This window comes from Paramisgurnus dabryanus, chromosome 11, assembly GCF_030506205.2.
Source record: "Paramisgurnus dabryanus chromosome 11, PD_genome_1.1, whole genome shotgun sequence".
Classification (NCBI taxonomy): Eukaryota; Metazoa; Chordata; class Actinopteri; order Cypriniformes; family Cobitidae; genus Paramisgurnus; species Paramisgurnus dabryanus.
The window spans coordinates 16884763-16898241 of NC_133347.1; the positions used below are offsets into that span (position 1 = coordinate 16884763).

General features: G+C 38.3%; 1 protein-coding gene across 1 annotated transcript; it reads right to left on the reverse strand.

The window, feature by feature from the left end:
• Window positions 1-11612: 11612 nt before the first annotated feature.
• cebpb (CCAAT enhancer binding protein beta) lies at window positions 11613-13143 on the reverse strand. The gene has a single exon (XM_065247170.1). The coding sequence runs from the start codon at window positions 12914-12916 to the stop codon at window positions 12068-12070; it is 849 nt and encodes a 282-aa protein (XP_065103242.1). The 5' UTR covers window positions 12917-13143; the 3' UTR covers window positions 11613-12067.
• Between the last annotated feature and the right edge of the window lie 336 nt (window positions 13144-13479).

Consider the following 13479-nt stretch of genomic DNA (forward strand, 5'->3'; position numbering starts at 1 on the left):
CATTGATTTTCTCAGGTGTTTAAAAACTTCTTTGCAGCTGTATCATACAAATGAATAGCTAAAAAAAATCATACATTGGATTTTTTTTTAGATTATGTCTCTCACAGTGGACATGCACCTATGATGACAATTTCAGACCCCTCCATGATTTCTAAGTGGGAGAACTTGCAAAATAGCAGGGTGTTCAAATACTTATTTTCCTCACTGTATATGCTGGGTTGTTTCAACCCGAAATTCTAGGTTGAACATACATTGTTGGATCAAATCCCTACTGAAAAAAAACAGCATAGACCAGCATAATTCCCATTGCTGGTGACCATCAGCTAAACCAGCACCAAAACACAACATATACTGGTGTTGCTGGTATGTTGGTTTTCCAGCAGGGATATAAATGTTTTCTAGGTTAATTTAACCCAGACTCTGGTTTTGTCCCTTTTTGACCCAGCACTGGATTGAAAATAACCCAGAATTTTTTAGAGTATCCTATAGAAGCCAAGCTTTTATTATTTTGTCCCGGCCTTTTTGATTTCTCATGGTGACACTTCAGGCAGTGTTTGTAAACCAAAGGCTTGATTTCAATTTGTTAAGTGGGTGTTGGCCTAATGTCCTATGCAATTCACTGTCACAACATTAATAGGGAATAATATGGGTATGTTCCTTCCTTATCTCTCTTTACTGTATGTCCCTCCTTTAGTCGTCTCTCCTCCCATTTCCGTTTCATCCTGAACATTTCCTGGGAGCAAATGATTTAGGAAACTCCAGAGAAAAAATCTGAGGCTGAGTCACATTCTGACTCACTCTTGATCAGTGTCAAACAGCAGATGTTTAAACAAAGTCTAAGTAGCCACTAAAACCTTAACAAAGTTTAAAACAAACTAAAAATAGGAGCTAATGAACAAAATTGCTAAATTCAGATCTTATTATATGCTTTGCTATTTTGTTAAAATATCATTAACAATATACAAAAAGGTTAAGGAATAATACTACTGCAGCATTTCTTCATATTAGTTCATGTTAATCACATCATTTACTAATACATTTTTAAAATCAAGTTTTAACTATAACATTACTTATCACACACACACACACACACACACACACACACACACACACACACACACACACACACACACACACACACACACACACACACACACACACACACACACACACACACACACAAACATTAGTTAATGCACAATGCACAACTAACATGACCAATTTTATAAATATTTATATAAAAAAAGACAAATTGCTATGTTACTTTATTTTAGCTAATGCATTTACCAATGCTAACAAATACAAAATGCTTGTGAAGTATTACCAAAGTTTTTGAACTAATGTTTAAGTGCACTGCAGAGTAAAGGCCACTGATCCTCATCTTGAACTCTTCAAGTTGAACAGCCAAAATGAGGTCAGCATACAAAACAATCGTAAAAGGTCATATGACTTGGATAAATAAATTTGTGGTTCCATTGTTTTGTTTGTTTTCTGATTAAGTAAATGGAAAAACTCTGTCGCTGGCCATCGTGTTTAGGGACGCTGTCGGCCTGTTTGAGGGCACCCCTCAACCGCATCTTGTTTTTTTGAGGTTTATCGCCATGGCAACAAGTGTGTGCGCTGTCATTTCCTGTTTGCTGTGTGCGCCCCATGCGCATGTACTCTATGACACCTTAAAGCAATCTGACTTGCAGTTTACGTAAACAGCAAGACTCGGTGCTTCCCCTTATGTGCGACGATCGCTTCCTTCCTCCTGGTGAAAACACACAACGCACGCGCTCACTGACGTGTGCAGAGGCTTGGCGATGTAAATGCTGTATGATGACCTGCTAAAAAGATCTTCCATAATAACTGTTCTTTTTTCACCACCTTTACATCATGGTCGTCACGGCAACGCTCCACTTTATGTGATTGATAGGGGGGATGTTTTCAAACACAGGACATGAAGCAAAACAGCATGTTCTCTAACTCTTACCATGTGTCTGTTTTGGTATTCTGGCAATGAAAGCTAAGCATCATAAGGGCCCTGGGAGGTGTGGTAGACTCCAAACATATTCCCAGATATTTTGTGGGACCATCCAGCCTAGTCTACAGTTTACACTTTAAATAGTCAAGGTCCTATACGATGCAATTGGAGGAACAATTTCATCTGGGTGGTTCCATATAGAACCATCTGCAGAACATTTCTGTTGTACAGGTTATTTTTTAATAAAAAAGGTGCAAATGAGAATAAAAAGGTTAGAAAGTAATCGTTCTTTTAAGAACCTTTATCTGAATGGTTCTTTGGGGAACCAATAATGGTTGTTTTACTGGAATCGCTGTGAAGAAACTTTTGTAGCACCATTATTTTTTAAACAAGGGTCATTGCAAGAGATTTTTTATACTGGCCCGGTCGGGCTAGTGGTTCAAGGTGCTTGCTCTGACAAAACCAAAAAAATTTTCATTATTTGTTAAGACAATTGGCAATTTTAAATGTTTAAATTAGCTGTGCACATGGATAACTCATATCAAAGAAATCTTTTAGTAAGAAAGATTACGAACCTATATTAATAAAACTGTGTTATTAATATGCTTTGTTGATATGTCTCTCAATGCGCTTAAAATTCTCTTCATTCATAAATCTCGCCATTAAGTTCAGTGGACCATAAAGGGTTATTAAGCAACCCTTTTAGACACTATGCATGCTTTGTGCTGTCAGCTTTTCTCGTAAGTTTCTCGTTTTCTTTACTGTAGTTGCTTGTTCCAACGAAAAAGGCTCCAGACTTGTCTGCTTTACCTGGAAACTGACTCCAAACTGTCCACATATTGCATCATTTCTTTTGTCGTGTTTAACACTAGCAAATGTCTCCTTCCAAGAGTAAAATAATTACGTTTTCGTTTGGCCTCATAATTAAGAGTGGGCCGCTGCCATCTTAATGTCTCTTTGCTCTACTAGCTGACGTAACACCCAACAGTGTTCACAACAACTAATAAATATAAGGTACACTCTAAAAATGGCTGGGTTATTTTTGACCCATAATGAGTTAATATTGGACAGAAAACATGCTGGGTTAAATTAACCCCATGCTTGGTTAAAAATGACCCAATGTTGGGTTGTTTTATGCAACCATGGGGTATAATAACCCAGCAGTTGGATTAAAACAAACCAGCATTGGGTCAATTTTAACCCAGGAGTGTTTTCTGTCCAATATTTACGCATTGTGGGTCAAAAATAACCCAGCCATTTGTGTAGGAGTGTAGGAGAAACGTCATGACATTGCTGAGAAGATAACGTTCGCAATGCTTAAAATGTGTCTCGATGGTAACATTGCATAAGAAAACATACAGACAAACAGTCACTGGGGGGAAGCACTGGCCAAATTGGGCAAGTGACAACACTGTTTACTGGCCCGAGCGTCTCTCATGCTGGCCCATTCCACCAGGCAGTCCTTTATGATGAGCCCTATAAGAGTATAGCTATATCTCCCTGCAGAAAACTGGGCTGTAGGGTTTTGGTCAAGAGGAAGGCTTGATTTCCTCTTCAGCTTCTGTGTTACTCAGCTGTGTATTTTTATACACAACAACATGAACTTTTAGGCCACCTCATCCTTCATGATTGTTTGTGAATGTATGTCACTAATCGGTTCAAACGTTCACATTTTCCATTTTACTTGGCATGACTAAATTTCTTAGTAGACATGACTTGGCAGATGGTCTGTAAGGTGCATGCTGCACAGTTCGTGACAGAAAACCCACAAATTTCCTACATAAAATCCTCCTTATGTGTCATTTGTCGAGGAATCTTTTTCACCGATTGCATCATTTCTAAGCCAAGGTTAAAAATGATGAATAATCAAATAATTGTTAGACAAAATTACCTTTTTGTTCAATTGACAACTTAGTGATTATTTACTTATAAGTTATATGCCTACTCATCGGGAAGGTTTCTATAGCATGGATCAAGAAACTGAAGTTTCACACTAACAGTGAAAACCATACCAAGATGTTTATTGTGTATCTCTGACACTGTCTCGGGGTCAACTAATGTCCTGCTAAATTAATGCTGAGTATGTTCAACCATATCAGCGTGTGAAAGCATTATTCTAGTGAACATCTGACTCAAGTCTAGCTGTAATGGGTGTGTCTGGAGTTTCAGGATAGTAGGGGCAGAAACCTGCAGCATGTGTTTCTGCAATAGCTCATTCAAGTTCTCAGACTGGGTTTTGTTGTTTCAGTTTTACCTCCTTTCAGACAAAAGAAAACTAAAAGTGAGTAATTACAGGGGTTTCATGTTTAATGCCCACAGCTGTAAAATCCTACGATACACTACAAAATAATAGATTTTATGGTATACTTATTTTCACTAGAAGTTACCTCCCGACTACACTGCACATCACAATTCACAACACTGCACAAAAGCCAACTCATCAAACACAATGCTGCACATGGCTATAGGGGATTTTAGAGTGCACCCTGGGTCAGAAACAGAGATAACCCAAAGTCAAGGACTAACTGTGTCTAATGATTCTTTGGGTTTTTAAAGTTCAAACACATACGCAATACTGCGAGGAAAAGCTTTTCATTATTCAAGACCTTTATAGTTTAACAAGCCAATATGTCACCGATTGTGTTCTCTGTGGTTTGTATTAAGTCCCACCCTCCATAACTTGCCCTCTCATGTGATCATAAATGTTATCTATACAGAAATACAAGGAACTCAACATAAAGCAGTGCATCGGTCATTAAATGCGCACAGTAGCCTTCAATGTGTTATCAAGAGCTCTCGTCAGTTAAAATTGTGACACGCGTGTACCTTTCTTTCTACGCTCTGTGCTTTCTTCTGCGATCTCTTGTGTATGTTATCTCTCCAGGAAGGAAGAGATCCAATATAGTGATGTGGGGTAAGTTGAGTGCCACGGTGTGCTTTTAAGACAGTTAAGATTCCATCACGTGAGCTTTTTTCATGCCTACATACACATGCACATGCAGACACAACCAATATCAGTATCCTCTGATCCTGACAGTGGCCTATATTGAGCCGCCCGCACCGGCTGTCTATCTCATGGTGTAGGTGAAGTGTGTAGATGCAACCTTTATGCTAGGGCGGCTGGGAGCCCCTCGCTGATGGAGAGATGGCAGGTGGAAATAAACGTTTGTGAAAAAGATAGTGACATCATCAGCGCAAGAAACAGATCAATCTCTGAAAGTCTTGGACTATTTGGAGAAAAGAAAACATGAAGTCTTAAGCAAAAAATAAGTTACTTGGCTTAAAATGTCATTAAAAACTCGCTTTTGATAAGTTTTAGTTTTAAATCAAAGTGCGGTGGAAATTTTTCATTTGTGGTGCTTGCTAAAGTGAGCATATACACATGGCTCATAGTTTTAATTACACGAAAATGCTCTGCTATATATATTTTTTTAATAAATGGCCAGTTGTGATTTTACATCTATCTAACTGTTGAGTTTTTTATCTGTTTTATATGTTGAGTTAATGTTTTTATAATTTATTTTAGTTATTGTTATTAACACATTATATTACTAACATGTTCAACAACGTGTGTGTGTGTGTGTAGTTTAATATAATTTATGTATTCAAAAGCTCAGAGGTGAGCAATCTTGTATACACAAAATGCAGCAAGAAGTTAAAAGAACTTGGTTTTGCAATGCAATTCAACCTACTATTTTAGGTTTTAACTTGTGATAAGTTGACATAACCTATAAAAACAAGTTGAAATTGTTTAACTTAATTTGTTAAGTTAAAGTAACATGTGACATTATTTTTGTACAGTATATAATGGCTCATATTAAAGGAATAATTCACTCAAATATGAAAATTCTATGCCGATTAATACTTCACATATCCGATGCTGACCGTGTAACGCTTCACAATTAAATTGTCAGACCATACAATGTAAATGCAAAAAACTTTACTAATTTACTTACTAAAAATTATTTTTTCAATTGTTCTGTAACTCCTCCATTTAAATTATATTAAGCTTTAAAGTTCTGCATAATTAAGAGTGTGGCCACTTGAGTGAGGGATGAACAGCCACTGCGGTCACTAGAATTGAGCTACCCACGTCCCGCCTCTTTACCCATTTTCGGATATACAAGAGTGATACGCGATGACGTGCGGCCAAAATGGCGACGGTAGACAACGCCTACTTTAAGCTTCAAAAACGATCTTCGGAAACCAATGGGTGATGTCACTACGTCCGTCTTGGGCGTCTTTTTTATAGTCTATGAGTATGACGCACACTCTTTTAGTGACATACCGTAATGATAGTAATAAGCACACATTTAGATTATCCACGGCCCGTCAGTATTGCGAATGATCCCAATCACTCTTTTTAAACATGTCGAGTAACAGTATTAAGATTAATCAGAAAATGTAACACGGCACTAATAGAAAGACGATCATATGCTAAGAAAAGGAGAGAAAATAACAATAATCCAATGACGAGATTATAAATAAAAACATTTATGGGTTCCTATTTCATTGGTAAATTTTTTATTTTATTTTGTTTAGATGGTATAATGTGTTTGCATGTTTTAAGGTTAAAAAACTCATTATTTTCCACATACTGATATTCCTGTCTTCCTGAAACACACCGATTTTGTACAAAGCTCATCGATCTGAAAAGCGCTGTGTCCCTGATTGGCCAGCTAATCTGTACGTTGTAATAGGCTTGACGTCAGCCGAAAATGTGACGCTCCTTACCAATTTTGAAAGATTCGCTCACAATGCAATGCTAACAGGAGTTAAATTACAGGCTGTGAGTCCAAGCGGGAGGAATTATGATAATGTCGATCTTTACTACATCACCAATCCCAGCAAGTAAACTATTGCCTACAATCTGTGTTTGTTGTAGTCCAAGAAAATATCTTTATGTTGGAGACGATAACTTGTGTCATCATTTACTTTAGGGTATTTTCCTTATGCATATCGTTAACATGTACTAATACACACTTACACACCAAAGGAAATGTAAAATGCATTTACATTGTATGGTCTGAAAATTCAGTTGTGAAGCATAACACGAACACGACGCATATCTATCCCTAAATAAGCTAAAACTACTAATTGTTTTCTCTCATAAATGTATTGTTTCACTGCGGAAGAAATACATGAACCCAATGGAGTCATTTGGATTACTATAATGATGAATAGATGTGCTTTTTGGTGCTTCACCATGATGAGCCCTAATATGATAGCATTGTTTTTATATAAAACTATTAATTTGTTACCGGCTGAAAAAAGGAAGTCATATTTTCGATGGCGATGGCATGAGTGTTAAGTAAATTATGAGCGAACTTTCATATCTAGGTAAACTTTCCCTTAAAAGTGAGGCCCCAAAATGCATGGTCAGTGATGATCATTATGACTGATGTTCTATTCTGTTGTGTTGCAAGAACAGGAAGGCTGTCAATTACTCAACCCAGTTCTGCATGATGTGACCAGTACAACCCAACGCCATGGCGGTGGATGTAAGCCACTGCGCAAGCGTCAGAAGAATAGCAGAAGTGCAACAGTGTCGAAATCTGGGCCAGTGTCCTGCTGGGTCATTGCTCCACCCCTTACGGCCATTGCGGAAGCCGCATGAGTTCCCGACAATCGAGCCGCAAGGCCCCGGATGTTCGCCATCAATGTCATCTACATGAGTCCAGGAGATCAGAAGAAATGGGGACGGAAAGAAAGAGAAATGGGGAAGTGGTGGATGAATGAATGAGTGGCTTTAATATTAGCACAGCATTTTCAAACTGCCAAACCCGGACCCTCCCACAAGCCTGCATGTCCACTGCGCGTAGTAGACCGCAGTAATCATAAACTTACATTTACCTGATCTCCACATAAACACTTTATATTTTTTTGTAGTTTTCTTGAACTTTCAATAGGATTTGTGTTGCTTGTATGTGGGGACCTGTCAGGCCAACTTCAGTAAAAAAATGTCTCCTGTCTATGGAATATTCCAGAGCCTGGCTCTGTTTCCTCTGGATGGTTAATATAATGTAAGTGATTTTAATAAAAAGCAATGTTTTTGCCCACAAAATAAACATGTTCCCTCATGCCCATAAGTTCGCTCTATCACATTGCTCAAAGCAAACATCTTGAAAAGTTATGTTGACCACTTGAAAAGGTGTAAGCAACTCATTGATTTATTAATGTTCCCTCTCAGGGATTGTTCACCTTTGATATGTTGGCCTTGTCTGTTGTGACAATGGTCATGTTAATATTTAACCAAAGGAGTTATACCAGAACAGCCAAAATGGTGCAGATATGCTCAACTCTTTTATAAGGTCTAAACCCATTGTTTGCAATGAGCACCAGCTGAGAGAAATTCTTTCCTTTCAGTATATGTTTTCAAGGAAAGGGTCATTTTAGGGAAGTGAGAGGACATCATGAGAAGGAAGCATAAGATCTGCTTGTGGTATAATTAAAAGCATTAAGTTTGTACAGCCAATTTGTGAAGTGATTCTAAAGAAACAGATGCATTTATTTAGTCACAAAATACGGTATGAGGAGCAGTTTTATTTTACTAGGTAAACTCTATAGTGCGTGGGATCAAGGCATGAAAATCCAGTGTAGACTGGATCATATTAGCGTGACGCAGCAATTCCTTTACTGAGAGACGCAACACTGTTGACGGTAAAATCCTGCCTGGAAGCAGGAGGGGCATTGCTCTCTAATAAAAGGGGAAAGGAAACTTCAAATCCTGATTTTGGAAACCCCTAAGTGAGCGTGCGTAGTCCTTGAGGTTGTATTTTGGGACAAACTAACACAACAGTAATTTATTTTTACATATGAATGAAAGGGCTGACACATATGTCAATATAGAGCTGTATGATGACATATGAAATGTATGTGAATCATTGTCAGAGTCATGGAATAATGAAAACTGCACTTCTTTTTTGTAGCTATTGACACTTTCTTGACAGTGTCAATACAAATACTCTATATTAAATTAAATGTGAATGGGTTTGTTAAAACGTCATTTTTTCATGATTTACTTTTTACTACTTCATTCATATCTACTTTAAATCATTAAAAAAATTGATAACTTTAATATTGTCTGAGCTAAGCCATGTCAAAGATTAACATCAATAAGTGAAACCAAAGTTTGATGCTCCTAATCTCATAATTACACTCTTTAAAATAACGGTGTTTCATTTAAGAACCATTTTTGGCTAAATGGTTCCATAAAGAACCTTTCGGTTTCACAAAAGGTTCTTTGTGGTTAAAAAGGTTCTTCAGATTATAAAAACGTAACAAAAATTGGTTCTATGGCACCGCTGTGAAGAATCTTTTAAGCACCTTTTTTTAAGAGTGTACATACTTAATCCTGGATTTTATAGACACAAATTGTCACAAGTGTAATTTTATTGAAGTGTAAAAATACTTAAAATCGATTACTTAAAAACCTAAAAGTCTAAAAAAGATTAAAAAAAAGATATATATAATTACGTGCTTTACATTTCTTTCGTAACTTATTAAATTAATATTTAGATAGCAGATAATTATGTAGAGATTCAGGTGGGGCTGTACTATGAAATGTTTTTAACAAGAGAGTATCTAAAGCAGCAGTTACATTATTCATGCAAACACACACATGCATGCACAGATAGAAGGAAGTTGGAAGTGTTGAGCAACTCAGATCCTTCTCCACTCTAGGACGATGTTGTGAAATACACAGTACAAAACAACACCCTTTCCTCCTTTGTCGTTGTTTCTCACAGCTCTAAAGGTTCCCTTTCAAACAACAAAATTTCAATTTAAACATTTTGCGAAACAATGTGAGTGAATGTGACAATGTGACATTTTAACAATTTGAAAGTATTCAATTATGAAACTCGATCAGTTTTAAACACACCATGAATAAACATTAAATGGTATGTGCATGTTAAAGGCATTGTGGAAATTATAACAGTCCAAACGCATGAACCAGGCTAAAAATGAGGTAGAGGGTGTCAGGACAAAACAACATTATTTATTTATTTATTGATGTATTGTTCATCAAACTGTATAGCGAGCTGAATATACTGTACTACTGCATAGTTTTTTTTTTTTTTTTTTTTTAGAAATATATGCTAGTGATTTTATTTCTGTTACTCTTTCTGTGGGGTTTATTTTAGAAATTTTAACAAAATTGACATTTTTCACTGATGCATAAATTAACAAATTAAATCATTTTCTCCTTTCCTCTCTTTTTCATTCTTCCGCCTTCTATTGTAATGATGATGAACTGCTCCTTGTCTACCTATAGTATTAGTTACTCTCCTCCCTGACTGACAGGTCATTTAACCTGTCTGTCAGGTTCCATTTCCTTCCACAGGACTTGAGCAGGAACGGTCACACCTCAACAGCTTAAAGTTTCCCTTTACCTTGCAATTTTAAAAATAAAGGTTCTAGAGGGTTCTATGCTAGGAGAACAATGCTTTTGTAAGTCAAAGGATCTTAAAAGAACCATTTTTCTTACCATGTAGAACATTTATTCTTCAAGAACAAACCTTTTCTGTGTATGATAAAGGTTCACGGCCCGACACAGACCATCATTATTAAGAGTGTACATGCCTAGATCCCTATAAAAAATCTTTTCTATATAGATGAAAATTACATGCATTTTTGGTTTAAAAAGGGAATTGAAATTTGTGTCTGTGGTTCGGTATAACTTTGATTCAAGCATTTTTTTAAATAGCTTAAATCAACGTTTCACCACAACTGCTTAGGACTGTAAATGTACCATATTCCAAAAGCTTCATGCCTTCATGCAACAGAAAGAGTGTACAATTGTTGAAATGTTTATTTGAGATAAGGGTTTGTATGATGTGGCAGCTATCCCAGTGCAATGTTTAATTTGGTTGCTTTAGACAAACTATTTCAGAGACAAGATCTATAAATTAATAACTAATTCAATTTACTGACAAGGATCCGGTGCAGGTGAATCTTGCCCCGAGGCCTCAAATGAGGTTTTTAAGGGGCTGTACCTAATCTGAAGGTCATCATCATATGTTGACTTGTGAGTCTTGATTATACAAACCTCGTATTGATTTTTTTAAAATATGCTTTATTTTATTCCTGAAATCAAATAATTTCACTTAAATGTAGCTTGTATTTTATCCTTATATTTACTCTGATTTATATTTATTCCACACAGTGCTAAGACATCATGCAGCCTGTACATTGTGTGTGTGTGTTTTAAGGGCTAGTAAGTTCAATGTTTATCTAGCCTTGAACCAGAGTCTTTAACGGATCACTGAACTCTTTGGATTGTGGACCCTGTCTGTGTATTTTAGATAATTGTACCTTTGTACTGACGTGACTCACACAGATCTCAAATAGCCTTCATGTTCTCAATTTTGAAACGCAGCACTTCTATCAAATAACCAATTTCATGCCCATTGAAACCGAAAGAAAGGGCTTCGATTAAAAACAGGGAAATTTGTGGTGGCAAGCATTAATGACAAGATGGGTGAATAAAGTACTAAAATGAAGGTGAAAGCAGGAGTAACCTGCAGGCTACAATCTGAATCTCAGCAGCTGTGGGTGGGTGTGTGTGAAAATGAATCTTCCTGCATGCAGTCAAAGGTGTACTTGTTTATGATAGCAGCAATAAAATGCAGATAAACACACATGATTTCAGTGGCGTAAAAATTATTTAATTCAATAAAATATTATATAGCAGTAGACCAGTTGTACTTTTACCGTCTTTATAAGACTACTTCACTGCGTTTCCAATACTGTTACAATGAGTTGCATCATACCTCTGCAGTAAAACTCTTCCCATGACAACCAGTGCCCCAGATACGGGCAAAAAGATTTAAATAACAGAATATTAAACAGTAGATATCTCACTTTAAAACCCGTACAAAAATACTTTACAAACGAAATACATGACAGGCTTTCCAAATTACCAAGCACACGATTGAGAGATTGCGCAATCCAGTCGCACAGTCAACATTCATGTTTTCTCTCGGTTGTAAACGCATTGAACGAGCAATCGCTCGTTCATAATCGATCACAGGACACTTTATTTGTAAATTCGGCACTCTTTAAAGTCTTTTGACAGTCTCTGTCTGTATAAGAGTCCCGTCAGCATTGACCGGTAGCTGAGAGCAGGTTCCGCAGCGTCGCCAGCTCACGGGACAGCTGTTCCACGCGCTTCTGTAAGCGGTCGTTCTCCGCTGCCAGCTCCAGCACTTTGTGTTGCGTCTCCATGTTGCGCCTTTTGGCTTTGTCCCTGCTTTTGCGCACAGCGAGGTTGTTTCTCTCCCGGCGCTGTTTGTACTCATCACTTTCCTTGTCCAACCTCTTCTTTCCCTTGCCACCAGAGGCCATTTTGCCGCCAGGCTGTGGCGATCTCCCCTTACCTGGCGGCGCAGGTGTGCCCGGTGGGCTCGAGCACGAGGAGGACGCGGTGGAGATGTTACCCAGGCTGCCGCTCGGAGCGTTCTGGTACTGCAGATACGAGCGCATGTCAAAACCTCCGGGACCCTCCATTTGAGGCTCCTCGTTGTGGTCGTGCCGCCAGGTACTTTTGGCGAAGCTGCCCAAAAAGTCCGGACTGAACACCGCGTCTATGCGCGACTCCTGTATCTCAGGATAAGCCAGTTGGTTCGGGTCCCGTTCGGTCAGCGAGATGTAGTTCTTGTAGTTTTGTAACGCGGTGGCTCTCTTGCTCTTGCTTTCCTCCGAGAGAAAGTCGCTGTAGATTCCCAGTCCGCGGTGCCTGGTTTCGTCCTGGCTGGCCAGGTGCTGCTGATACTGAGAGTCCAGATAGATGCTGATGTCTATGGCTTTCTCGTGCTCAGAGATGTCATGAAGCTTCGTCATGGAGCCGTTAATGGGCTGCTTGCAAATACCGTCGCTTACCGGATTGCCGTTGGTATGGGTGCTGTGAAAGGCGAGGTAGTCCCCCTCGTAAAAACCGGCCACTTCCATGGATCTTAACACCCGCCGGATTGCGGCAGGACGGAGGTCAGGGTTTCACCGCCCTGATAACTTGTATAGCGAACGCAAGTGAAAATGACAGCAACGCAGACTTTAAGCTTAAATAAAACAACTTGTCTTGCAGTTGCAAAATAACTAGATGCGTGCGTGATGTCTAATGTGCGTAATCTGGGTAATAGGTTGCCTACCCAGCGCGCGCTGGAGAGCAGAAGTCAGTTCCCATATCTCGGATTGGGGTGTTTATAGAGTTGTGAAAGTGGGCGGTGATTGTCTATGGTATGTGACGTGTTTTTCTAGTTTGACCGCAGACAGACTCACGACTCCAAACTGGGGTCCAACACACTGGTAGCTAAACAACAACAATAGGAAATAAACGTAACAGCTAAAGAGGGGCAGTTTTATGCTTTTAAGAAACACCTTCATCTTCAACGGACACCGAGTGGCGTCGTTTACGTAAACGTATCAAAATCTATTTAATACAATCTGACCAATATCAGATGAAAATAACGTTTTAAATCCGTTTTAATGCCTATAGCTTTATTTTGGCTTACTTT

Coding starts and splice junctions, on each gene's coding strand:
- cebpb (XM_065247170.1), bottom strand. CDS start 12,916: ATGGAAGTGGCCGGTTTTTACGAGGGGGACTACCTCGCCTTTCACAGC.